Here is a 27852-nt window from a genome sequence, read left to right as displayed (position 1 = left end):
CAGATGAATTTAGAATCTTGTCTAAAACTCCAGGAGCTACTACGAGCAACAGTGGTAATAGAGGAAACAGGGGCAATGACAATAGCTATACATTTTGAGTTCTTTCTTCAACAGCCTGGATGGATTGTGTTGACCCATTCCACACCTCCCCTTCTGGGCATTCTTGCTGCTGGAGCATGTTCTTCTAAGACAGGGCCCCAGCAGAGGTAGGATTTTGAAAACGTAGCAACGTTTCTCTGTATAGTCCCCACCTGTCCTGAGTAGCAATTACTCTTATATTATTATATGATTGCCAACAATAATTACATATAATCGTATACGTATATATAATTATATATATAATTTGTATAGCATTCTACAGTTTTTTCAAAGCAGTGTCACATACATCATATCATTTGCTTCCCACAACAGCCCTGTGATGTGGGAGGGCAGGAGATCTTCAAACAGATGAAGGAGGAAATCAAACAAGAGAACAAAGTGATAAACAGAAGCCAGGAACTCGGGGGCCTGATTTCTGGTCCTGGGCTCTTTCTATGGTTCAGTTCTGCCTTCCGCAGCTCCAGCCTCGCTGAAACTATGCCCTCACCAAGAAGCTATTGTTCGCAGACTTATTTATTCATTCATTTCATGAACATATCTGTTGTTTAGTTGCTGAGTTGTGTCAGACTCTTTGCGACCCCTTGGACTGTAGCCTGCCAGGCTCCTCTGTCCAAGCAAGAATACTGGAGTGGTTTACCATTCCCTTCTCCAGGGGATCTTCCCAACCCAAGGATCTAACTCACATCTCCTACATCTTCTGCATTTCAGTCAGATTCTTTACCACTGAGCCACCAGGGAAGCCCCTCATGAACATATATGCTCAGTCAGTGGGTTGTCATTTCCTTCTCCATCATGAACATGTATATTGAGCACCAAATTTTCAATACAAATTTTTTTTGTATTGAAAAATCAAAACAAAATCAGCCATTCCGTGGAGCAGAATCAGGTGGTGGTTAAGGTCAGTGCAGTGGTGGAGAGCGCAGATGCAGGGCCGGCCTGCTTGGGTCTGCAGTCCCGCTCATCTGTTCACTTGCAGCGTGACTTCTGGCAAGTGTTTCAAACCTTCTGGTCTCTTTCTTCATGGGTACAGTTCAGTTCAGTTGCACAGTCATGTCCAACTCTTTGCTACAGCTTGTACTACAGCACGCCAGGCTTCCCTGTCCCTCATCAACTCCCAGAGCTTGCTCAAACTCATGTTCATTGAGTCAGTGATGCCATCCAGCCATCTCATCCTCTGTCGTCCCCTTTTCCTCCTGCTTTCAATCTTTCCCAGCATCAGGGTGTTTTCCAGTGAGTCAGTTATTTGCATCAGGTGGCCAAAGTATTGGAATTTCAGCTTCAGCGTCAGTCCTTCCACTGAATATTCAGGACCGATCTCCTTTAGGATTGACTGGCTTGATCTCCTTGTAGTCCAAGGGATTCTCAAGAATCTTCTCCAACACCACAGTTCAAAAGCATCAGTTCTTCGGTGTTCAGCTTTATTTATGGTCCAACTCTCACATCCATACGTGCTTACTGGAAAAACCATAGCCTTGATTAGACGGACCTTTGTTGGCAAAGTAATGTCTCTGCTTCTTAATATGCTATCTAGGTTGGTCATAGCTTTTCTTTCAAGGAGCAAGCATCTTTTAATTTCATGGCTGCAGTCACAATCTGCAGTGATTTTGGAGCCCAAAGAAATAAAATCTGTCACTGTTTCCATTGTTTCCCCATGTATTTGTCATGAAGTGATGGGACCAGATGCCATGATCTTAGTTTTTGGAGTATTGAGTTTTAAGCCATATTTTTCACTTCATGGGTAAGACAGGGGTAATTATAGCTTCTACCCAAGGGGCATTTTGTGAGGCTTCAAAGAGCAGATACTCATAGATACCAGAATAGGACCTGGCCCACAGTAAGCCATATGTGTTAGTCATGAGTCTACCCTACCTTATGGGGAGACTGAAATAACACAGCGACAGCAACAAACGTGTGTGCAAGGCTATTAAATGCTCAAGAACGCTTCATGCAGAAGGGGAAAGCAAATATCGTGTATACATGCAATGTAGAAAAATGGTGCTGATGGACCTATTTGAAGAGCAGGAATAAAGACACAGACGTAGAGAACGGGCTGTGGGCAGAGCCGGCGTGGGGGGCGGGGAGAGGAGGGCGGGAGGAACTGAGAGGGCGGCAGGGAAACACACACACATACACACACACTCGGCACCATATGTGAAACATAGCCAACGGGAAGAGGCTCTTTAACACAGGGAGCGCAGCGGCTACTCTCTGACAGTCTGGGCGGGGGATGGGCTGGGGGTTGGTGGGATGTTCAACAGGGAGGGGACATCTGTATACTTACGGCTGATTCTTGTTGCTGTGTGGCAGAAACCAACACTACACTGTGAAACAATTATCCTCCAATTAAAAATTTAAAAAAAAAACAAAGAATGCTTTTCAGCAAATTTGGGGTGATGACTCCAAATGCTTATTTCTTTCTGGATCTTTCTTCTTCTGTTTTTTTTTTTTTTTCCTTCAGATTGTATTTATTGATTTATTTTTAACTGAGCGGGGTCTTCATGCAGGCTTTCTCTAGTTGCAGAGAGCAGGGGCTACTCTCTAGTTGCGGTAGTTTTGGCCGGAGGGCTTAGTTACCCCAAGGCATGTGGAATCATCCTGAACAAGGGAGCAAATGCTTTACCACTGGACGAGCAGGGAAATCCTGGACTTTCTCCTTAGTAGTAACATATTTTGTCTCCCCCATAGTTGACCTCCATCTTGGTCCCATCAAGAAGTAATGGATGAGTTATAAATGTCTTAGGACCAACCAATGTTTGTGTTTTTGTTTTTTTTAATTTATTTTTTGACCACATCAAGCAGCCTGTGGGATCTTAGTTCCCTGACCAGGTATCCAACCTGAGTCCCCTGCATTGGAAGCAAGGAGTCTTAACCACTGGACCATGAGGGAAGTCCCTGGGCCAATTTTTAAACTATTCACTTGGAACTCTCTTCCAGACCTCTATGCAGCTCTGCTCAGGTCTTTTTGTTCTCCTAATGCAATATTTAAAGTTGGTATCTGTCACAGTGAGATAAACTATTAGTCTCTGTGTACAGGCTTCTATCTTGGGGACTTTCGAGATGTTGTAACATAGTCTGTGCCTCTGTTTTGAACATTCAAGGCTGAGAATCTCCAGTTACTTCTCAGAAAGAGCTTGACTCCCCGGCTCCACCTTAAATTTGGCTTTGCCTTCAAGGTCTCACCCTATCACTCCAACTCTCCAATCTTACCTTGGCACTGATAGAATTAATATCCTTTCTATTCATCCTGAGAGAGTCCCTCACAGCTCTGCCGAGGCAGATCAATTGCCTATATTACTTTTATTATTTAAATTCTAAATTCCTTTTTAGGAGAGTCTGCCTTCTGTCATGAGCAACAGGCTTGTGGATATGCAAAACCTTCCAACATAATCCAGTGTTCCAGGGGATGAGGGCTTGTGTACCACAATCTGAGATTTGTTGTTGTTCAGTCGCTGAGTGGTGTCTGACTCTTTAGCACCCCATGGACTGTAGCCCTCCAGGCTCCTCTGTCCTCCACTATCTCCTGAAGTTTGCTCATATTCATGTCCATTGCATCAGTGATGTTACCTAACCATCCCATCCTCTGCTGCCTCATTCTACTTTTTGCCTTAAATCTTTCCAAGCCTCAGGGTCTTTTCCAGTGAGTTGGCTGTTTGCATCAGGTGGCTGAATGATGGGAGCTTCAGCTTCAGCTTTAGCATCAGTCCTTCCAATGAATATTCAGGGTTGATTTCCTTTAGGATTGACTGGTTTGATTTCCTTGCAGTCCAGGGAATTCTCGAGTTTTCTCCAGCACCACAAATCGAAAGCATCAATTCTTTGACACTCAGCCTTCTTTACGGTCCAACTCTCACATCTGTACATGACAATCTGAGAACTGCCATTCAAGAGCAGGGCTTGGCAGGATTCACCGGCTTGTTAAATAAAGTTTTATTGAAACAAAGCCTGTCCATTCATGTATGTGTTACCTATGGCTGCTTCCAAGCTACAAATGTGTAGCTGAGTAGTCTCAAGGCTGTATGGCCCACAAAGACTGAAATATTTACTCTCTGGCCTCTGCCGAGAAAGTCTGATGACGCCCCAGGGAGGAAGGCAGACCCACAGGTGGCAGATGGAAGCCTGAGGACTGGATGATTTTCAAAGAAAGGAGCTCACTGCTCCTGAAGAGCTTACTGCTATGTCTTCACAATTTGCAGCTGAAGCCTGATGATGAGTTGTGTATGATAAAGGAGATCACTCAAATGATATTTTGCCTCCAAAGCAAATGTGATCCAGAGTGGAGTAACTGCAGGCTGTTAGGATGTTCTCGTGTCTGGAAGGGATGAAAACTCTCTTCCAGCCCTGCGCAGCCCACATGTCTCTCTGTGTGCTTTCTTCCCCTCTGAAGCTGTGAGCACACTCTCTGTGCACGGCCTTCCCAGAAACAGTGTTTGATTTGTCATGATGCCCTGGGAGACGAGAATCTGAAAAGAGCCAGAATCTGGAAAGAGCCCTTCACATTTCCACTGCAGATGGCTTCCCTCTTACAGAGCTTTTGAGGGTCAAGTCGTAAGCACTCTGTGCCCCTGTCTGTGTTGTTCTTAACGACAGAGATGCGCAGGACCTGGAGCAAAATAAGACACAGAGTCTTAGTTGCTGAGCTCTGCGGAGGGTCCCAGATGCTTCCAATGTCAGAGGAGGGAGGCGTTCTCATGCATCAAAGTTGATGCCGTGTTAGGTTTGGGAATATTGCCTCTGAGTCCCCATTTGATTTAATTAAACTAAGTCTGCTGATGAATTGGTTCCCAAAGGCTAAATGAGTGGATGGGCAGCACTGAAATCATCTGGATATTGTTTTTAAAAATACCCCGTCCCCCCCCGCCCCAAGCCCACCCCACAATAACTGTGATGCACAGCAAGTGAATGCTGACAAGCAGAATGTGGTGTTTATGTTTCAATGGATTCAGGGGGTGCCAGTTCTTTCTCTGTAGGATCTGTACCCTAAATCCCCAAAGAAGCTGCTTAATGTGCTCCTCGAGGTACTGCTTGGGGGTGACCGAGATGAGAGGTCAGGTTCTCATCAGGATTCAGGATTCTGACTTTCTCACCTCACAAGCCCTGCTTCTCTATTTCCCATGAAGGGCTTGATTTTCTCCTGAGCAGTGTTTTTTACAGTAGGTTGCAATCTACTCGTGATTTATAAAGTCCTTTAAAGAGGGTGCAACCAGCTTCTTAAAAAAAAGGACTAGAAAAAAACCAGAGTGCATCACATGTGTTAAGGATAAGTGTTGTTCCATGATTGCTTTAGTAGGTGTGCTGTATATCCAGTTGCCATGTGTTTCTTTTTTCTGCTCTTTTACTTATTTTGGCTGCACTGGGTCTTCACTGCAGTAAGCAGGCTTTCTCTAGTTTTGATATGAGGGCTTCTCTTGCTGCAGGAGCATGGATTCTAGAATGCGAGGGCTCAGTAGTTGTTTTGTGGGCTTAGTTGCCCCGTGGCACGTGGGATCTTAGTTCCCAAACCTTGGATCGAACCTGCATCTTCTACATTGGAAGCTGGTGGATTCTTAATCACTGGGCCACCAGGGAGGTCCCTACCATGGGTCATGCAAAAAATGTTTGTAAATCTCCCTTGTACAGCCATGACCCTAACTTAGGGCAGCTCTGGTCTCCACGAGTAGAGGGCTCATGGAAGAAGTCACCAGGGAGGGCAGACTGTCAAATACAAGAACTTCTGGGAGGTTACCTGGAAACTAACAGAAAGCCAATTTGTGGGCGACTGCATAGCCCGGTGGAGATAACTCCACCACGGGAAGTTTTATGGATGGCAGACGACTCAGCCCACCACACCTGTCACCTGGCGACAGCTGGGTTTACGTGGAGCCCAGCCTGGCCAAATTTCAGTTTCCATTTCCTTGAAATGGGGATAATCACCCTATTGATTATTATTGTTGTGGAAAAGACCAAATGAGGATGGGAAAAGACTCTTTCCAGTAAAGGATAAACCTCAAAGCTCAGAACCAGCCATGGCTTTTCACAATGGTCTGATGGGTGTGCTTTTGTTGGCATAAAGGGGCGGGGGGGAGAGGAAGGCTCTTAGATCAAGTCTAGGCCCCGTGGGAGTCAGAGAGGGTGTAAACAGGAGCACAGACCAGGGAAACCTTACAACAAGGGGCCTGGCCTTCGGCCTGCTTCTTGGCAGGCAGCCATGGGGTCTGATCTCACACTGATCTTAGTCACCAAGAAGAGGGTGGCCAGACAGAGCCCAGATAATGAAGGGGCCAGCTAGCAGAGCGCCTACCGAGTGCAGCCCTCAAGTGGTGGAGAATGCCTTTTGCCAGCTCCGGAGGGGCTTAGGGTGGGGGTGGAGGTGGGCACAAGGAGGGTAGCCTGTCCCTGCGGCAGCTAAATTTCAGAACAGCCCTGACACCCTATCCTCAGTGGGAAACAAAGAGGAAGGAGGGGAACTCGGAGGATGGGAGAAAAGAAAGCTTTCAAGAACATCACTAAAAGTCTGGGGTGAAGGACTCTTGTGGACAAAAAGCCCCCACCCTCTATTCCGAAGGGCCACTTATAACAAAGCCCCTTAAATGGTAACTAGAGGTCCTGGCTGTTTCCTTCATTTTTGTTTTTAAAACTCTCACACTTATTAGGGCTTTTCTGATGGCTCAGGTGGTAAAGAATCTGTCTGCAAAGTGGGAAACCCTGATTGATCCCTGGGTCAGGAAGATCCTCTGGAGAAGGGAATAGCTTAACCACTCCAGTATTCTTGCCTGGAGAATTCCATGAACAGAGGAGCCTAGTGGGCTATGGTCCATGGTGTTACAAAGAGTGACTAAGTGACTAACACACCCAATTATTAAGGGATGAAATAAATGACTAAGAAAGCAAAAATGGAATTAAAAAAAGAAACAGCAAAGGCCTGTTTAAGAGCCTCTTTTATCCTGCAGGTGATCTGGGCATCTGTGACCTCTTTAGGCAACATTAGAAGTCCCAACCAGGGGGCAGGTCCAAAGATCCCCTCTGCAAATTATCAAATGTGTGGAAAACCCAAAGTCCTTAAGAACTGCCTAGGCCTTCCTTTCAGGTGTAGACCTTGAGGATGGGTAAATCTAGCCCTGGTTCCAGGGCCACAGATTCCCTGACTTTCCCCTGTTACATAATTAAGTCCCCCCACCCTACCCATCCCCCTGCGGAGCTATCTTGACACCTTTTCTCACTGAAAGCCGCACGGGACATAAGGTTGAACAAAGACATTTATTTGTAAAAGCAATTCCCAATGGAGCAGAGACTGTCTCCATAGAAAGTAAAGCAGTGATCATGGGGGGCCCACATGCAGACATTAGTGAAACCCAGGGCGAATCCAGACAGACACTGCTGCAGACACCACAAAGCTCCCCATCCTGCCAACTGCAAAGCAAAATGTCCTTTCCGCTCAAGAACACGGATGTACCGAGATGTCCTGTGAGAAAGCAATTTGGTCTGACGTCCACGATGAAGTGATCAGGGAACAGCTGAGGGAGCCTTTGATTGTTTGTTTGTTTTTTCCTCTTCTGGGTGACTTGTCGGCTTCCCACAGATACCCGGCTAAGAGCTCAAGTGGTCCTCCACCCTCCAGCGGGCGGGGGCGGTGTCAAACCCCCAGGGCTGGCTCACATGCCCATTCTGATGCTCTGAATGATCTGGAAGATAGCTGGACGGGGAAAACAAAACAGTCGGCTCAGACACCCGACAGCACACAGCTGGAAACCCAACCCCACCGCCAGCCCCGCTTTGCTGACCCGGGGCCCTGGGCCTGTTAGCATACAGCTGATTAGAGATTTCCTAACAAGGAGTTAAGTTAACAAGAGGTCAGTGAACTTCTTTAAAAAGGCAGTCTTGCTCTGTCTGCTGATGGATGCCGCGGGGATTTATGGATAACTCCTGCTAATTCTACCGAGAGTGGAGGCCAGCCAGCCCTCAGATGCTGAGAGATTTGGCCCCCGTCCCCAGAAGGTTCTGATGCTGCTGGGGAGCGGGGAGCAGGGCTTGCGTGCGGGCGGGGCGCTCATTTAACAGGTCATCGACGCTGCCTCTTCCCAAGGGCTGTGACCTGGAAAAGAAGCTGCCCTTGAACAGGAAGGAAGGCCAGGTGCTGGGAGCAGGCGCGGGAGCTGGGCCCCCGGGCTGCTGATAACCTTTGATACAAGTGCATCTTCAGGCGGCCTGGAACTTTCTGAAATTCAACTTGAAATACACCAAGAGCCGCACTGATTTATTCAGGGCGCTGTCCTCACTAAGTGGAATGAACTCCTTCCTGATAAACTGAAGGGGTGGGTAGCCTGAATGTCCAACAAACAATTCCAGGGGCCCATCCCCTCCTTATCTGGGTTAGAGCGATTGGATAGTTCCCAGTCTGGTTTGGTCTAAAGGGTTTAAATGTGTCCCAGGAGAGGAAGGTCCACCTTCTTTTTCACATCTTTCCCAGATGTAAAATATACAATATGGGTCCATCATGATGAAGACAATCATGATGATAACAGCAGTGAACATGTACGGAATGATTTTTTTTTTTTTTTTTTTTTTTTGAGGAGCATCTGGGTACCATGTAATCATCTGTAAACACAGAGCAAGCAGAGGTCATTTCAGGGGTTTACCCCATCTCTCCCTTCATAAAGTCTTCCTGGAATAGACCCGGGAATGCTGCATCCTAAGTAACCAGAGTGAAAGAGGCTACTCAGAACCCTCAAAAAACAAAGTGTTTGATTTTATCATCTAACGTTAGTGGGCATATACCATGGGCCAGGCACTGTGTTTGGGGATCAAAAGATAATTCACAAGGGCTCTTTCTTGGACAGCTAGATTTGAAGCGTAGATTAAGTAAGAATGAAGTTGGATTTTTTTTTTTTTTTTACGATTTTTCATTTTTGATGTGGACTATTTTTAAAGTCTTTACTGAATCTGTTAAAGTATTGTTTCTATTTTATGTTTTGGTTTTTGGGCCACAAGGCACATGGGATCTTTGCTGCCCAAAGAGGGATCGAACCCACAGCCCCTGCAATGGAAGTCATAGTCTTAACCACTGGACTGCCAGGGAAGTCCCTGTAGTTGGATTTTTATAGATTAAAAAAAAAAAATCACTGTGTACATCATTATGACTTTCCTAAATTGGATATACACCCAATGTGATTTAATATTAGGTTTTCATGAATGTCCAGTGTGACCATAATAAAAAGTGATAACTGATAAGGCTCTGCTGTAATATTGTTACAGCGGATGCAGTGTTTGATCTGATCCCCAAATACCTCCAGTCAACTACATATCTTGGGCTCTCCTTTATGCTTCTTAGTGGTTATTTGGGCTCAGGTATTCTTGTGTCTGGTCACATCTCTGGTGTTACTACTCCAGTCTGCAGTGTGCCCTCTTCTATTATTATGAGCTGCAGACTAAGTCGAAAACAAAGACTGTTAGAACTACATGTAAAACTAGAGTCAATTGGTTGTATGTGAAGGTTGGACTCTTTTCTAGATAAAGGAGTTAATTCAACAAGTCGTGATATATAACCCTGGCTGTGCTCAGAGGTTTTCTTGGCTTATTCTGATTTGGGGGTGACTTTTGACGGGAGAAGTTGCTAGATGGATGAGGAAGTACTCACACAAATGTATAAGCTTGCTGGAATACGGACGTTTCCGTCTTCCTCTAGCAAAGCTAACAAGGAATAAAAATTAAATAAACATTCTGTGTTCTGGCTTCACATAGGAGTCCTAGGAGGCAGCTGTATATTCAAGCACATTAGGAAAAAAATATTTACATCCACCATGCCTCAGGCTTTGTTCTTGGGATTGGGAAAATATCCCTAATTTGGACAAATGGGCTTAACTTTACAAGAGAGTGTTAGGGTCAGAGGGAACTGGGTTTGACTCTCCACTCTTCACTGACCAGCTGTGTGACTGCATGAATAATTTAACCTCTTCATGCTCGTCTCCTCTGCTGTGCAATGAGGACCACGTTGCTTGCTGCGTTAATATAGGGATTAAACATATGATATAGATGAGGGTCCTCACATATCAAGGTTTTGGTGCATGGGAGCTATTGTAACTAGTTACTATTGCTACAATGATGGTTGTGGCTTCTCCAGGTATGCCCATGAAGACCGGAGCTCAAGGGCTATTTACCATCTGCCAGAGTGTGCATTTTTGGAATTCACTAAATAGTTCTGAGCCCTGATTTCTCTAATTTATAAAACTGTAGATAATATATACTCCAAAGAATTGTTTCTCTGTGAGATTTATTCTTAGACAACAAATCGTTACCAGCAGTATGTAGGTCAATGGCTAGGAAACAGTCTGTATCTTAGTCCATCAGATCCCATTTAAATTATTCCATGATTTCAAAAGAGCTGGGTAATGATAAAAGCACTCAATTCTTTTCGAGGAATGCTGCAAATTTCTCTTAAGAATCTTAGACAAAGTTTGCTTACCTCAGAGTAGCAACACTTATATTAAAACTTACCTATCTCTGGGTCTGCTTTAAAAACTAAGAAAAGGTCATTCTTGACCCTTATTGGATCCATGAATTAACATGTAAAATCTGATGGTCTTTAATATGTTTACAGGTAACCCTTTAAAATCGAATCCTCTTGGAGAAATTACTTTGAATAAAGTCTACTTTAAGTTCAGCATTTGCCTCCACTGCTAAGATAATGGAGAGATGGTTGTATTTTATGATTTCTTTTTCAGTTGCATCAAGATCTTTAAAAAGGCTTTACCATCTTATACCAATTATATTAACTTTACTCCTGTGTGCACACCAGTAATGACCCGCCGAGCAATCCAGGCCTCCCCAGTGCTGACTTTCTGAGGCAGTGAACGGGAAGGGAGCCAAGAGTGGGTTCCGAGTGGGAAAGGAAGTGGGGAGTCTAGACCCTGACAAGTTAATAACTTAACAGTGGGTGAACAAAGCAGACAAAACAGTTGAGCGGGCTGCAGGAAAGGGGCTGTGAGCAGGCGAGTCAGCAGGAGGAGAATGCCAAGAAAGGGAGGGGTGGCGGGCATTCGAGGTCAGGGCATCCGGCCCTGGGAAGGCCACAGAGGTTCAGAAAAATCCAGGCTAGAGTGGCAACTCCAGAATCCGAGAGCCTCCAAGCTCTCCCATCTGTTCAGGATCCTGGTTCTTGTTAACCTCGGCTGGCTCCATCTCTTTTTTTCAACTGTTCCCTTTCAATGAAGTCCTTAGGGTTTAACATGTGAGAAGCACTTGCAAACTCAAAAATCAAACAAACCAGGACAATCTTCTTGACTCCACATCTCCCATCCACGGATACCCTCCTCTTTACAACCATTTTCAAAAAGCTGTCTATAGTCCTCACTTTATCCATTTTCCTTACCTTCGATTTCTCATTCCACTGCACTCTAGCTTCTGCTCTCTTCAACTCCATTGAAATAGCTCTTGCTAAAACCACAAATGGCCTTCCAAGTCACCTAATCCACAAGCATCCTTCAGCCGCCTCCTGCCGTATACCCCTCTTCACCGTCACTGAGCGCTCCCTGGGGGAAACTCCCCCTTGGCTTCTGTGACACATGATTCTCCTGGTTTCCAGTCTTCTTCCTTCTCTCTACTCTTTACACTAAACCTGGTGTATGGGGGTCATCCCGACTCTTCCTGACCAGTCAACAAGAATGTTGAAGTTCCCCAGCACATATTCTGGCTTCGCTCTCTTCATTACATTCCTTCTCCTGGGTGATCTCATCAATGGCCGCTTAGCTTTCAATGACTCACCAAGATGTGCCGTCAGCCCCGACCTCTCCTAGGAGCTCCAGACCCACGCCTTCCACCGTCTAATTGATACCTGCACACAGGTGGCTCAAAGGCTCGTCGAACACAATGGGGACGCCTCACGGTCTCTTCCCACTGCCAAGCTTGGCATCCTCCTCCTCTGTCTCACACATAAACCCAAAGCACCAGAGTCATTCTTGGACACGTCTAGTTGATGACCGAGACCTGTGGGCATTACCTAATAATCTTGTGATTCTGTGTCTTTCATTCATCCTTCCAGAAACCGCCCTAGTCCAAGTTACCATCATCTTTCCCCTGATTCCTGAGACAATCTCCAGCTGGTTTGCTCCTCTTCAATCCTTTCTCCATACTGTAGCTAGAATTATTCCTTAGATAAAAATAAGTGAGATCATGCCACCCTTGAGTTCCTAGCATACCAGAAGCTTTGTATTGCCCAGTAAGTGAGACCACACCATCCTTGGGTTCCTAGCGTTCCAGAAGCTCTCTATTGCCCAATCCTTTGCAAAGCCGTCATGACAAGCATTTCCTGGCCCCAGGCATCTTGTCCATACTCACCTTCTCCACTCTCTTCCACCTTTATGGCACATCTTCCTGTTTTCAGGAGCTCCCTGATCTCACAATTGGACTTCTAAACATGCCATTTTTTCCGTCTGAAATACTTTCCCCATCCTACCCTACTGCCTAGTTTTTCTTCATGATTCAGAAGTTATTTCTTCAGAGGGGCTGCCTTTGACCATCTGGAGCGAGAGGTCTCTAACTTGTGTACCACAGTGTCCTGAATGTGCCTGAAAACAGGTGCTGGACGCTGTCCCTAGAGTTTCTAATCCAGTGGGTCTGTGGTGGGAACTGAGAATGTATATTTCTAACAAGTTCCTGGGTGATGCTGAGGCTGATGGTCCAGGGACCATGCTTGGAGAGCCACTTACCCAAAGCACACCATCCCTGTGCATTACAGGCACACTTTGTTTTATTGCCTTTTTTTTTTTTTTTTTTTTTTTTACAAATTTGTGGCAATCCTGTATGGCTGAAGTCGAAGGGTGCCATTTTTCCAACAGCATTTGCTCATTTCTTTCCTCTGTGTCACATTTTGATAATTCTCACATTTCAAACTTTTCCATTATTATTATACTGGCTATGGTGATCTGTGATCAGTAATCTTTGATATTACTGTTACAAAAAAGACTGTGGCTTGCAGAAAGGCTCAGATGATGGTTAGTGTTTTTCATCAATAAAAAAATACATTTTCTAATTAACATATGTTTACTTTTAAAAAAGATGTAATGTTATTGGATTCTTAATAGGCTATAGTATAGTGCAAATATAACTTTTATATGTACTGGGAAACCAAAAAACTCATGTGACTTGCTTTATTGAGATATTCACTTTACTGGCACTGGCCTGGACCCAAACCTGCAATATATCTGTGGTCTGCTGGTACATGCTTTCACAGCCCTACGTGCCTCTCCTCCAACATATTCATGGCTGAAATTTTACACATCTCAGCATAATTATTTGACTGACTCATCCTTCTTCCCCACTTGACCACAGGCTCTAGGAGAGCAGGGATGATTTTGTTCCCAGATCAACCCCTGGGTCTAAGCTCAGCACCAGGAACATAGTAGGTCCTCTGTACAAATTTCCTGAAGGACTGAAAGATGAAAAATTGTGAACAGCATGGAGGAAAATGTATTTAAAAACTTCAATTGATTACTCTGCCAACGAAAAGAATCGGTATCATATGGCAACCTTGAGATTCAATTGGTCCAAGAGCTTAGTCCTTGAGGGGAAGTCAAGTCATAAGAACATACACTTCCTTAAGGTTGGGGGCTGTGCCAGTCCAATCCACTCTCCTCCTGGGGACTGACTGACCCCAGATAACTGCAAGTGGCTGGAGAACACAGGCACGACACAACTGGATCTCCTAGGAGACTGTCAGAAAGCTGGAACCCTGCCAGACAATGGGGGGTTCCAAAAATGATGTTTATTGAAAGTAAGTGGTTGACGATAAGAGAGATCAAGGAAGTTGCTGAGAAGAGAGATCAAGAGAGGCCAGAGGGAATCCCCTTTAGGAGGATAAGCCAACTTCGGAAATCACACAACTTTTATTATTTTTCATTTAAAAAATTTAGAAAATTAAAGCACCAGTAGGAAAAGTATGGGACCCACAAAAGACAAGCAGAAATGTTAGAAGACAAGACATCGTGAGGTGGTTCTTTCTTTGAAAGGATCAGCACAAAGAAAGTCAAAGGCAAGATGCCATTTCCCAGTGGCTTCTCCAGAGATGGAGAAGAGCGGAAAGAGAGGGAAGCCTGGGACAGGTGAGGGCGAGAGGACGACGTTAGAAGAAGGGATCATATTAGCAAAGAATGGGATGCTCGCTCTCTAGAGTCAAATGGCAGACAGTAGAAGCATTCTTCTGAGAAGGAACCCATAAAGAAACCCAGAGGACCCAAAGGGCACGGGGAAGAAGGAAGCACAGACAAGGGAGGTGTGAAGATCACCTTGAGGGAGCCAATGGGTGATGAGACATCTTTTTCCAGACTGTTCATCTCAGATCCTGAGGCAGGAGTTCCAGAGCAGACGCACGTCCTCAAGCTTTCCTTTGTGGTGAAACAGAAGGGGTTCTCCCGGGCGGCTCAGCTCCTCAAACATCCCACTTTCCAGTCTTGGGGCTGCGACACCCTCTGGGTATCACAATTTCAAGATAGTTCAGGCAGTCTCCAGGGAAGGCCAGTGTTTATGTGGTCAACCTGCAAACATGGTGAATTCAAATCTATCCTGAAGCAACTGTCCAGGAAAGAGCAAGGTGACAGAGAAGACTGGTGGCCCAGTAAAGAAACATGGCTGGGTCGGGGCTTTACCCACCTGGGAGCAAACCCAGACAGTCTGTCCAAATGGAACTCTGGACTGTGCACCTTTTCTGGCAGGGAAAGTAAGAGATGTTTCAACAGGAGTTCTTTTCAATACCTGGTCATATGCTAAATGCCTGAAGTTGGTGGAAAACTTCTGCTCCATGGTCGTTTGGGGGAAATGGTAAGAGAAAAGGATGTAGGGTGATAAAAGCAGATGGGTTTGGAGTTTAGGTTTGGGAATTAGCTCTCTTTTTAGCTATGGGATGCTGGCTGATTTCCTCTGTGGACCTGTTTTGTGATTTGGAGAAATGAGTACCATAGCTTCTTTGCAGGGACTGTGTGATAAGAAAAGAAAATATAAATGTAGGGCCTGGCATTATAGTAAGTACTCAAGAATCAGTAGTCAAAACAGTTGTATGAATAGATCCTGCTCACCCCATGGGCTAGTCTTCAAAGAGTTCTTTCTAGAAGGAGAGAAGAGGCTCTAGCTCTAGCTGCCCCTGCAGAGATGACACCACTGACTTCTGGCTGGCAAACCCTGAGCTCTACCTGTCCAGTAGGAGCTGGGGCTCCTGTCTTCCCCAATATCACAGAGCTGTGCCCCCCACTACACATTTTCTCACCTGCACAAGAGTCACAGCGTTACCTTTCCTTGTAAACATTCAGAAACTTGGTTTGAACTTTGCCAGGAGTGTTGAGATATGGCGACACAGCACGATGAAGGGCATCATCAAAATGACAATAACAACAAACATTTGTAAAACCACTACCAGGACTCAACTAAACACGCTGCACACACTGTCTCATTTAATAATCCCCAGGATTCATTTCATGAGGATCCTAGGAGTTTTCAGTTAGAATCTTATTGCTTTTAACAGTGGGAGAACTGAGGCTTAGAGTGGGGATAGATGTGAGTAGCTTGGACAAGGCCACAGAGTTAGCAGATGGCGGAGCCATGTTCCCAACCCAAGGAGGCTGGCCCTGGAGCTGGCACACGCTTGGTCCTTTTGCTCATCCACACCATCCTTAACAGAACAACCAGTCCCAGCGAGGGAAGGGGAATTGGCCCTTCCAGAAACGGAGAGGCACATCCATAAAGGGAGACTGCTGGACCCCCTGAAAAGAGGCTGGGAAGACAGGAGACTTCAAGCCCAGCCAAGAACATCTCAGGGAATCACTCTTCCTATCTGTTCTGAATAGGGTGTCCTGAGAAAACGGTCCTGCCCGTGATACATTATCTCTGCTCCGTTCCACCCCAGCAGGCAGAGTGCCTGCAGGAGACAGGAGAAGAGTACAGGCTGTTAACTGCCGGACAAAGGGAACATTCCTGTCCAGAAACCGTGCAGCTACTCACAACTGACAGGCAGGCTCTGCGGGAAAGGCATGAACTCTGTAATCACAGAGGCCAGCGCTGGGGCAGACATAATTTCCTATGTGATGGGCAAAGAGGGTCCAGATGTGCATTCCCTTCTGGGGATGAAAAAAAATCAGAATATCCAGCAACACAGGAGGTATCCCCTAAACACATACACACACACAGACATGCACATAGTCAGACATGTACACACATACACACAAAACAGGCAGACACACACAAACACACAGACACACACACACAAACCCACAGAGACACACAAACACATATATGCTAATACACAGAGACATATAAATACACAGAGACACACACAAGCACATATACACAAACACACATACAGACATGTGCAAATATACACAGACACAGACATAAACACACACAGAGACATAAACACATATGCATACACACACACGACACAGGATCTCACTGAAGATCCTGCCTCAGTGAGAAGAGCTTTTCTTTCATTTGTTTCCCTTTAAGATTTGAACAAAGAGGTCTACTGCTTAAAAAAAAAAAAAAAAACAGAAAGAAAGAAAAGGCTAAAACCAGGAGTCTAGACATTCTGTTCCCCAAATACACTTATTTTTTTCTGATTATACAAGTAATATATGCTCATTGACAAAATTGGAAAATATAGAAAATTAGGAAGGAAATAAGTCACTGGTTAATCCTATTACCCTGGAGGTTTCCCTTTGATGGGGGCTATAAACTCATCAGCTTCAAGAAAACCCAGGCTTCAAGAACCACGAAAATGCGCATAATCTCTAATTAGGAAGTGAGTATCAGGTTCAGCCAGAGAGAGAGAGAGAGAGAGAGAGAAATGAAATTGAAATGAGGGGCAGATGAGAGAGAATTAGTCTGAGGGAAGGAAGCGGGGCTGGCTGGTGTGTAAGTTTCCTTCTGAGAGTCGTAAGCACGATGGCTCCAGCGACCTGGCTGAAACCTCAGTGAGGGGAGAGGACAGACTCTGCTCTTAGCTTGCTGCTTCCTGCCCATGTCCAGGGACACGCCAGGGCCCCGGAGAGGTGAACGACACCACAGGGTCCCAAGAAACATGGAAGCACCGACTGAACTACCAAACTGTCTGTTCAGCTAGCCTGTGAGGAAAAAGACCTCATTTTCCCAGGTCCAGGTGAAACAGTTCAAGAGGACAGTTAAAAATGCTGAAGACAGTAATACTTATGGAAAGATCCTGTGTATATAAAAAATGAAAGACTAAAAAGGGGTAAAAAAGTGCTGAAGACAGGGACTTCTCTGGTGGTCCAGTGGTTGAGAATCTGCCTTGCAGTACAGGGGACACGGGTTTGATCCCTGGTTGGGGAACTAAGACCCCACGTGCTGCAGGACAGCTAAGCCAGTGCACCACAACTACCGAGCCCACACGGTGCAAGGAAAAGTCCCGAATGACGCAACTAAGACACAGCCAGAGAAAGCACGCAAGCAAGAAAACAATTGCATGCACAATCACGTCAAAAACATAAATGCTGATGTTTAGACATAAACTTTGCAAAAGATGTGCGTAACTTGTACACTAAAAACTATTGTAAAACTGCTGAAGACGGTTGTCCAGTGAACACTGTAGAGCGGATGTCAGGGCCGATCACCCTGCTGTGACTGCTGTGTTCAGGTCAGACGTTACTGACCCGCGGCCGCACACTCCCCACAGAGCCCCGGGGGCGGCTCGGAACCCTCCTCCACAAGGCTCTTGAAAGAGCCCAAGACAAAAGGGAGAGGGAAACCCAGGGGCAAGAATTGTGGGCACAAACGGCGTATGGACTTCGTCAATGGTCCAGGGAAGCACCCGCAGACAGCAAGTGTCTGGAGCAGATAGCGCTCAGTGTATCTGTATGACAGCATCTCTGCCGCCTCAGACAGACATTCCGGGTCACGCTTGTCTCTGAGTCTCAAGATAAAGACAGAAGCTATCAGACAGTTCCCTAAAGAGGCAGGGTTTTGAAAACAGGGGACTGAGAGTCGGGACGAGCTGCTTATCTGGAAAGAGGACCCCTGGCCTGCAGAAATAGAAGATAATTTTTTTTTTTTATAAAAATGGGAGAGAATAAAACAGCCAAGTCTCTAAGAGAGGGCTGTTGAAAGCCTTGGTACTTCAGTGTCAATCTAAAGGTCTAGGAGATCAAACAAAGCAAATGCAACCCAGTTAAAAAGGCCCCAGGAAAAATTTCGGGTCAAGACCTGAACATGAAAAGTTTCTGGCCTGTTTGAAATAATCATCTGAAAGGACTCAGAAGAGGGATGTGACTAAGAGACAGGTTATAGATTTCTGATGGAAGGTATATAATATTAACAACAATAAGGCTAGTTTCCAAACTAAACCTGACCAAGTAAGACACGGCCCTGACATGGCCTATGTGGACAATTACGTGTCTCAAAAGAACACGCTGTTCCCCTGAGCTTTTGTATCTCACAAGCTTTTTTTTTAAATAACAAAACAGTGGTGTATTTCGGTTGCTTTGAGAAAATAAAAATCCAGGGTCAGGAAGATCCCCTGGAGGAGGAAATGGCAACCCACTCCAGGATTCCTGCCTGGAAATCCCCCTGGATGGTGGAGCCTGGCAGGCTACAGTCCATGGGATTGCAAACAGTCGGACACGACTAAGCGACTGAGCACACACACAAGCAAAGGCATGAAGCTCACCGGCTGCTTCTGATATTCAACTTTAAAGTACAAACCCCTACTCACTGATTTTGGTCTGCCTGTGGGTGGTTCCTTTTTCCTGCCTGGGTCTGTCTGAAAGGCTCTGATGCTTTCTCGTGGGAACATAAGTCTCACACACCGGGAGTGTTATCACCGAGATAGCGTCCCCTTCTCCTTGGAGTGAAGAGGTGGGGTCTACAGCTCTCTGGAAGGTTCAGACCACCGTGAGTGGCTGCGTCTGCCAAGCAGAGGCACAGCCTGGGAGGATGGGGGTGGGGGGCGGTGGGAGACTAAGCCGCCCTGGCACGTAAGTCCCATCCGAGGTACCACTACTTCCCATGAGGGTGATGGGGACGGAGGTGGCAGTGGCTGAGGCTGCAGGTTTCAAGCGTGCTGTGGGCTAGCATGTACGTCCCTGGGGCCGTTCAGCACCTGGACAACCTCCAGCAGGGCTCTTCCTACCCCTGTTTAATGCATAAGGAAATCAATACAGAGAGAGTGAGGAACTGTTCCAAGGGTTTTCAGCGGATACCTAGCAAACCCAGGTTCTGAACCCACGTCTGGCAGCGCCCCAAACTAACCTCCCCTCGGAAGCCTCTTATCCTTTTAAGGCCAGTTGGTCAGTTTTCAAAGAAGTGTCTTGCCGGAGAGATCTTTTGCAATCCTGAAAAGTGGAAACTTCCTTCCTCTGAAGTGAGGTGTGCTACATAACGTCTTCTGACTGGTCACAACTGTGGATCCGGGCTGGATGGGACCCCGGGGCCTCCCTGGTGAGGAGTGGGCATTCCCTGGGTGCCAGGGCTCTCTCTGGGGGCCTGTGCTTTGCGGCCTCCCGGCTCCCCCGGGTCCTCTCCCATCCTTCTCATCATTGGGCTCTCGTCAGCGCCCAGTGCCGCTGGCACGAAAGGCATGTGTGGAGAATGAGGAAGGCCACAGGGAAGGAGCTGAGGGGGGAGAGGCCAAGAGTGTGCTGTGACACGTCACTCCCCGTGATGAGGGGTTCCGGCACCTCCTGGAGGTGTGTTAACTTGTTTTCCCACATAAAATGGAGTAAGGGTGACCAGCAAGTGAGCATTTACTTAAGTGTCAACATTTTTACCAGTCTTCATTCTTTCCCAGAAGATACCAGGAAAACAGATAAAACAGGAATTGCTTATGACGTGCCTGACCTGAGTATTTATTTACCCTGGTAGCCAAAGCAAAGACAGAGGATGAGATGGCTGGATGGCATCACTGACTCGATGGACGTGAGTCTGAGTGAACTCTGGGAGTTGGTGATGGACTGGGAGGCCTGGCATGCTGCAATTCATGGGGTGGCAAAGAGTCGGACATGACTGAGCGACTGAACCGAACTGAACTGACAGTATTTCTGTGACTTTTTAAATTGAAGTACAGTTGTTTACAACGCTTCAGGTGTACAGTAAAGTGATTCATTGATACAAACATACATGTGTGTGTATGTAAGTCACTTCAGTCCTGTCTGACTCCTGGCGACCCTATGGACTGTTGCCCACCAGGCTCCTCTGTCCGTGGGATTCTCCAGGCAAGCAAGAACACTGGAGTGGGCTTCCATATAGCAGAGTGATTCAGTGATACAAACATATATATATATTATTTTTCAGATTCTTTTCCACCATATGTTATTACGAAGATGTTGCATATAGTTTCCCATGCTATACGGCAGGTCTGTGTTGTTTATCTTTTATGTATAGTAATATCTGTTAATCCCTAATTCTTAATTTATCTCTTCCCCCTCCCCCATCCCCCTTTGGTAGTCATAAGTTTGTTTTCTATGTGACACTATTCCTAAAAAGAGCCCTTTGCCCAACCATCAATCAGTAAAGTGGGTTAACAGAGTAAGGTAATGAAAGTAAGAGAATCAGATCACATTTTCCTCTCTGTATAAAAATCTAGGGACTTCCCTGGTGGTCCAGTGGTTAAGAATTTGCCTTCTAATGTAGGGCACTTGGGTTGGATACTTGGTCAGGGAACTAGGAGCCCACATGCCTTGGGGCAACTAAGCCCGCAAAACTCCTGAGTCCTCTCGCTACAACTAGAGAAGCCTGTGCGCTGCAATGAAGAGCCTGCATAGCCAAAAAGAATTTACAAAATATGAATAACTAATTATATGAACTCAGAGAGGGCAAATGACCTCCTCAATATCCCCGGGACTTGGTGAAAGGGAACTTAAGGTTGGCCTACGGTATATCCGGTTCATGGGAAAGGGACCCGCTGGACAGGGACAGGAAGCGGCGTGTCTGCAGAGGTATGGAAATCCCACGGGAAACTCCGGTGTATTTTGTGTGAGCATGACAGGCAAGGCGGGGATGAGAGGGCTGCTGCGCACATCACAGATGGACAGCAAGAGGTGGGATGTGATGGATCTTTGTGACTTTGTGCTGCAATGGGTAAAGTATGGTAAAGACCGTCAAGTACCTGCCTACAATGCAGGAGACCTGAGTTCGACCACTGGGTTGGGAAGATCCCATGGAGGAGGGCATAGCAACCCACTCCTGTATTCTTGCCTGGAGAATCCCCATGGACAGAGGAGCCTGGTGGGCTACAGTCCATGGGGTAGCAAAAAGTCGCACACGACTGAGTGACTAACATTTTCGCTTTCACAAAACTGAACAGAGGCGAGACAGAGCAGTGATGAGGGGCTTCAGTCATCCAGGCACTGAGACGGCTCATGACATAAAGCAAAGGAACTGATGATAAAGGGAAGGGCTAGATTTGAGGAAATTGCATTTTTTTAAATTTAATTTTATTTTTAATTGGAGGATAATTACTTTACAATGTTGTGATGGTTTCTGCCATACATCAACATGAATCAGCCATAGGTATGCATATGTCCCCTCCCTCGAATTCTTTTAAACGTACAGAAAAAGTAGGTAGATCACCGAATCACTTAGCTGTGAGGCAGAAATTAACACGACGTTGTAAAATCAACTCCTTTAATAAAATCAAGGAGAAAAAAGACAGGCAGGAGCCTATGGCCTGTGACTCTAGAACACGAGGAACTTGGAGGGAAAGTGGGAGCTGCAAGAGGAACTGAATCATGACTAATCCCAGAGAGACGGCCACAGGGACGGAGCTAAAGGAGCTATTGTGTTTCTCATGACATGTTTGGTTTAGAAAAGGACACAGACAAAGATAGAAGGAACGGCACAGTACCAAGGATGAATTGAGAGGAGTGATACACTTCTGTGAGAACAGCGCTTAGGCCTGAAATGAAGCTTGCAAAAAAAAAAGCTAAAGTTGGCAAAAGAAATTTGAAAAGAAAATTTAAAAAGGGACATTATTTTTAGTGATGATTAAAAAAGGGATGAGGTTCTTTGCTTGGATCACAACAGCATGTTAACAGAGAATGAAGTTAAGATGACCCAACTCCCTGTTCACTGTCTAGTCTCTCCATAGAAGCCAGTGGTCTTAACTAGGGAGAGGTAAAGAAGCATCCTTATGGAACTTCCTTGGCAGTCCAGTGGTTAAGACTGTGCTTTCAATGCATAGGGCACAGGTTCGATCCCTGGCCGGGGAACTAAGATCTGGTGAACCATGTGGCATGGCCAAAGTATTTAAAAAATAAAAATAAAGAGGCATCCTTAGAAGAGCCCCAGGCATGCAGGCAGGGGATGTGGCATGCCATGAGTGGTATGTCCTCTTAACCATTTTAAGTCCAAATCTCCAGGCCCTACAGGCTCCCATTTCAGGCCCCTGCACAAACCAACAAGTGGATAGGACAGCAGAGACAATGTACCTGATCCCTGAAAAAACTAATGGAAACTGGGAAGTTTCCAAAAGATTACTGGCAGCAAACATCCCAATGTACTCACGCAGGAGGGGGAGACACAGTTCCTACTATGTGAACCAATAAGCCTGGCAAAATGTTAACTAAGATGAAGTTTAAAGAAGGTTTTTAATCCCTTTGAAAAGGATGGGTATTGAAAACTAGCACAGGTTGGAGAAAAATAAGCCAGACTACTGGCTTGCCCTCTCCCTTATATGGGCTTCCCTGACAGCTCATTGGGTAAAGAATCGGCCTGCAGTGCAGGAGACCTGGGTTCGATCCCTGGGTAAGGAAGATTCCCTGAAGGAGGGCATGGCAACACACTCCAGTATTCTTGCCTAGAGAACCCCATGGACAGAGGAGCCTAGTGGGCTACAATCCATGGAGTCGCAAGAGTCAGGCGTGACTGAGCGACTAAGCACGAACACTCCCCTATATGCTACCTAAGGGCACAGGCCAGAAAGGGCTCCAGTTACTGTGTATCTTGAAGCAGAAAAAACAAAACAAAACAAAACCCAGCTCTGTATCTATTTAGTTCCTAACAACACAGGCTGTATGGTGACCGACACTCAGAGATCCCTGTGACTGGGCTTTGGCCATTCTTGAGCCTGGTGTATTATCTCAGGCCTCCAAGCCTTTGTCACACGGTGCTCCCTCATGCGGAATAACCTTCCCTTTGTCTGGCTGTTTGTCCTTCAAATCTCAGTTCAAATGGCAGCTCCTGTGGGAAAATGTCTCTTCTGCTCAGTATGATTTAGAAGCCCCGCTATGCACTCTGATTCCCGTGTTGGAATCCTAGTACCCAATGTGATGGAGGTGGAAGGCAGAGATTTGGGGAGGCGCTTAGGTCCTGGTGGAGGTCTCATATGTGGGATGTGTTGTTTCATTTACTTTCTCAGTCATGTCTGAATCTTTTGAGACCACCATGAACTGAAGCCCTCCAGGCTCCTCTGTCCTTGGGATTTCCCAGGCAAGAACACTGGAGTGGGTTGCCATTTCCTCCTCCAGGGGATCTACCTGACCTTGAGATTGAACCCAGGTCTCCTGCTTTGGCAGGTGGGTTCTTATCACTGAGCCACCAGGGAAGCCCCATAAATGGGATCAGTGCTCTTATAAAGGAGACCCCACTGAGCTCCCAAGCCGCGTCTGCCATGTGAGGATGTCATGTGAGGATACAGGGAGAAGTCTATGTTTGGGCACAGGGCCCTCACCTGACTATGTTGGTACCCTATTCTGACTTCCACGCTCCTGAACCATGAGCAATAAATTTTTGCCGTTTCTAAGCCACCCAGTCCACAGTGTTTTGCTAAAGCAGCCCGAATGGACTCGGTCCCTTATCCGCGCTTGCCCAGCCCTCTGGGCACTCTGCTATCACAGTGCTCTTCCCCTGGGCTACAACGGACAGCTTCCTTATCTGCCTCCCCACGGCCTGCTGCCTCCTGGAGGAGTTTCTATTTCCAGAGGCTGCCCAGTGCCAGGCACACTGGGGACCCTCAAGTCACCGGGATTGCTTGCAAGACTTTTGCTGAGAGGTTCAAAATCAACCTGAGGGGATTTGTCTCTAATCATGTTCTGTGGGCTTCTCCAAGGCTAGACTTTTATCAGTGACTTGGAGGAATAATATTTTTTCAAGAAACCATAAAGCTGGGAGAGAAAGATAATTAGATAAAAGGCTCAAGGTTCAATCTTTGGTTGACTATAAAACCTGAAAACATAGATAAGTTTTTACATAGATGGATTTTTCTTTGGCATGCTATCAGTATGTGTTTTTCCTTTTTTGGTTTGTTTTGCTTTGGGGAGAAAATCAGAGGCAGATCACGTGAGGCAACGTGTCACAGATGACTGTATAGGCGGCACCGAGCAAAATGCCACAGTGGTGCACCGTATTTATTGCAATTTTTCACCAGTGCTTTGAACTATGCATTGCTAATGCAGGGCAACACACTGAATATATCATGGAATGTCACTAACCGTATGGTACATTATCACATAATATCAGTAAGCCATTTATTATAGATGTTCTTCTATGCTTCCACACTTTCTGGCTACTCTGTAGAAAAATGGCTTGTAACCAACAATGAAATTATAATAGAAATGTTCATGAAGCTTAATGCGTGCATGCTTGCAGTGTCTAATTCTTTGCGATCCCATAGACTAGCCCACCAGGTTCCTCTGCTCATGGGATTTCCCAGGCAAGAATACTGGAGTGAGTTGTCATTTTCTCCTCCAGAGGATCTTCCCCACCCAGGGACTGAACCTGGATCTCCTGCATTGCAGGCAGATTCTTTACTGCTGAGCCACCAGGGAAGGCATGTGTTGTAATGTGAGTATAAATACCGTTCTCTGAACTTGCCACCTTCCACATCAGGGGATTGTACCGTGAGGCTTAGGTCCAAGGTTCCGTTCTCCCCAGCATCTCTGCAGAGCTTCTCTTAAGGCACAAGGCCTCTCCCTCTTTCTGGAATGTGAATTTATCTCAGGCAGATCGGTGCTCCACTTTCTGTTCCAAATGCCCTTTTTTAGGTCAGGTCTTCAGAGAAAGCTTTAACTGAACTCTGAAGTGTAGCCAGCCAATTTAATTGCTCAGTGTAATCACTTTATGATTATGATCTGATAACATATCAGTTCTGTCTCTATTCCTATTTGGTTTGCTGGAACGAAAACGAAATCAAAACCCATTAAGAGGAAGGCTTCAGGCAGCGATTACCTTGAATCCCAGACCAATATATTTTTGGCATATTTACCTTGTGGAGAAAACATGTGTTTTTATGGGACAGAGGAGACCATGGGACAGTAAGCACAGTGAGAAACCCATACCTGAGCCGCAGACAACAAAAACGAACAACGCCAACAGCCATGGGCCCACAGGGTATTTCTCTTCTTGCGGCCTCTGAAAGTGAGTGGGAGAAAGTAAGAGGAGGTTCATTCATTCAAGAAACACTTACCGAGTACAGCTAGACACCGTCCTAGGGGCCGGGGACCCGTCTGTGAACAAGACAGATCCAGTCTTAATGCCAGTGGGCAGATCTAGATGAAAGTGAAAGTGTTAGTCGCTCAGTCGTGTCCAACTCTTCTGCAACCCCATGGACTGTAGCCCACCAGGCACCTGTGTCCATGGAGTTCTCCAGGCAAGAATACTGGGGTGGGTAGCCATTGCCTTCCCCAGGGGATCTGCCAGACCCAGGGATTGAATCTGCGTTGCCCACATTCTGAGCAGATTCTTTATTGTCTGAGCCACCAGAGATCTAGATGAACAAAGTCAATTTAAAGGATCAAGACTGGTTTGGGAAAACTCATCAACAACCTTATTTGCATCCCTGTAACTCAATGAACTTGGTAGTTCTTAAATATTCTGGAGACAGATGAGGTATAATACATAAATCATTACAGTGATTTGGGAGCCAAAAATGCCATTACTAATAATTGTTTCTGTTGGCTGAAAGCACACTTCATACCAGGCACTCTAGGAAACAGCCGATAGTCACCATTTCCAGTGCTCACAACTCCACACGAGGTCAGTCTTATCATCCCCCTTCTGTAGCTGGGAAACTGAGGCTCAGGCTTCGTTAACTTCAGCAAGAGCTGGGATTCAAGTTTAGATTTGCCTCATTATAGAGCCAGGGGTTTTGCCTCCAAAAGACTCCCCTTGAATTCCCGCATCTGTGGCTTCCAAGCTGGGTCACAAAGCACAGCCATTTTCTCAAAACTTTCCAAGTGCCAGGACTTCCCTCGAGATCAAGTGGGTAAGACTCTACCTTTCAAAGCATGGGTGCTTATAAGCTCATTCGTGTCTGACTCTTTGTGACCCCGTGGACTGTAGCCACCAGGCTCCTTTGTCCATGGAATTTTCCAGGCAAGAATACTGCAGCAAGTTGCCATTTCCTTCTCAAGGGGATCTTCCTGACTCAGGGATGGAACCCGGGTCTCCTGTGTCTCCTGCATTGGCAGGTGGATTCTTTACCACTGCGCCACCTGGAAAGCACGGGTTCTATCTCTGGTTGGGAAACTAAGATCCATGTGTCTTGTGGTGTGGCCAAAAAAATAAAGAGAACTCTTTAAAAAATAAAAAATGGTGGTTTAAAAAAGAAAAATTTTTTAAGTGCTAAAAACCTGGGAAGTCACTTCAGTGCAAATCCAGGGAACGGCAGACAGCAATCACGTTATGGAGGTGAGAGGAGCAGCATTTTGTAATAAATCTAATTTTAGTGAAGCTGACTCTGGAGAAATCTCTACTTCTCTGGGAAGCACAAGGGGCCTGTGGCTCCCACAAAGATGAGTCCTTCGAACCTCTTGCTCATCTCAAACCGAATGAACAGAAGTCCCTCTGCAACCCCTCTGGGTCTGTGTGCTGGTAGGGCTTGGTCCTTACAGTCCAATCAATCAATGGAAAACCAATATTTTCTGAGAGAGGCATCTGAAAGTGGAGAATTTCTCAAATGCTAACGGAGAAGGTAGAGTGAAAAAAAGAAAGAACTCAGTAAATATTTCCTCATTGGCATGAACCAAAAATAGGCTGTAGTCAACACAGGTTAAAAAAAAAAACAAACATTTTTATCATAGATAAGGCAACAGTTCTCTGGTTCTCAGCTTACTTGTTCCATTCGTAGAGAACCTTCTCTCTTCTACTTCTGTTGAGCTCACTTGGCATTTATATCACCAAGTACTTTTTCTAGATAGCACTTAGCATGGTTTGTATTGCAATATTTATTCTTGTGATGCTTTGCTTAATGTCTGTCTCTCCACTAGACTGTAAGCCCCACATGGGCAGGCACTGTGTCTCTTTCATGTATCACGGCATACCAATGCCTGATCCAGAACTTAGGTATAGTAGATGCTTGATAAATATTCATCAAAGAATGAATAAGCATGCAAGTTTCACTAAATATGACATCTTAGGACACCTAGGGGCTTTCCTGGTGGCTCAGATGGGGTAAAGAATCCACCTGCAATGCAGGAGACCCAGGTTCAATCCCTGGGTCAGGAAGATCCCTTGGCGAAGGGAATGGCTACCCATTCTAGTATTCTTGCCTGGGAAATCCCACGGACAGAGGAGCCTGGCAGGCTACAGTCCATAGAGTTGCAAAGAGCTGGATATGACTGAGCGACTAACACTTTCACTCTCACTGCTCTGTAGGTCATCTAGAGTAAAGAAGGATCTAGAAAAGATACTGGCTCTTTTATGAATTTTTCCAAATTGGTGATAGGGTTATTCCAGGATTTCTCTTACTAGAGAAGTATAGATTAATGTCAGGGGCAGATAGAATCTGACTAAGGATTAAAGCAATTCACTTCTCTGACTTTGAGAAACTTGTATCTACCAACACTTGTATGA

The 27852-nt window shown here is 45.9% G+C and overlaps 1 protein-coding gene across 5 annotated transcripts in view; it reads right to left on the bottom strand.

Moving 5' to 3' along the window:
- Positions 1 to 3889: 3889 nt before the first annotated feature.
- SERP2 (stress associated endoplasmic reticulum protein family member 2) overlaps positions 3890 to 27852 on the bottom strand; it is a 29241-nt gene continuing 5278 nt past the window's right edge. For 3 of the 5 annotated variants that reach the window (XM_027557173.1, XM_027557172.1, XM_027557170.1), the window contains exons 3-4: positions 25338 to 25410; positions 7314 to 7768 (exon numbers count right to left, since the gene is read on the bottom strand). In XM_027557173.1, coding sequence (XP_027412974.1) covers positions 7728 to 7768; positions 25338 to 25410 — 114 coding nt within the window. In that variant the 3' untranslated portion in view covers positions 7314 to 7727. Of the gene's footprint in view, positions 4700 to 7313; positions 7769 to 14351; positions 14601 to 25337; positions 25411 to 27852 lie in introns of those variants that run through there. The other 2 variants (XR_003513701.1, XM_027557174.1) reach the window with 2 other exon arrangements.

This window comes from Bos indicus x Bos taurus, chromosome 12 (assembly GCF_003369695.1).
Source record: "Bos indicus x Bos taurus breed Angus x Brahman F1 hybrid chromosome 12, Bos_hybrid_MaternalHap_v2.0, whole genome shotgun sequence".
In the NCBI taxonomy this organism is placed as follows: Eukaryota; Metazoa; Chordata; class Mammalia; order Artiodactyla; family Bovidae; genus Bos; species Bos indicus x Bos taurus.
The sequence above is the reverse complement of the archived record's forward strand: the minus strand, read 5'-3'. Positions and strand labels throughout refer to the sequence as shown.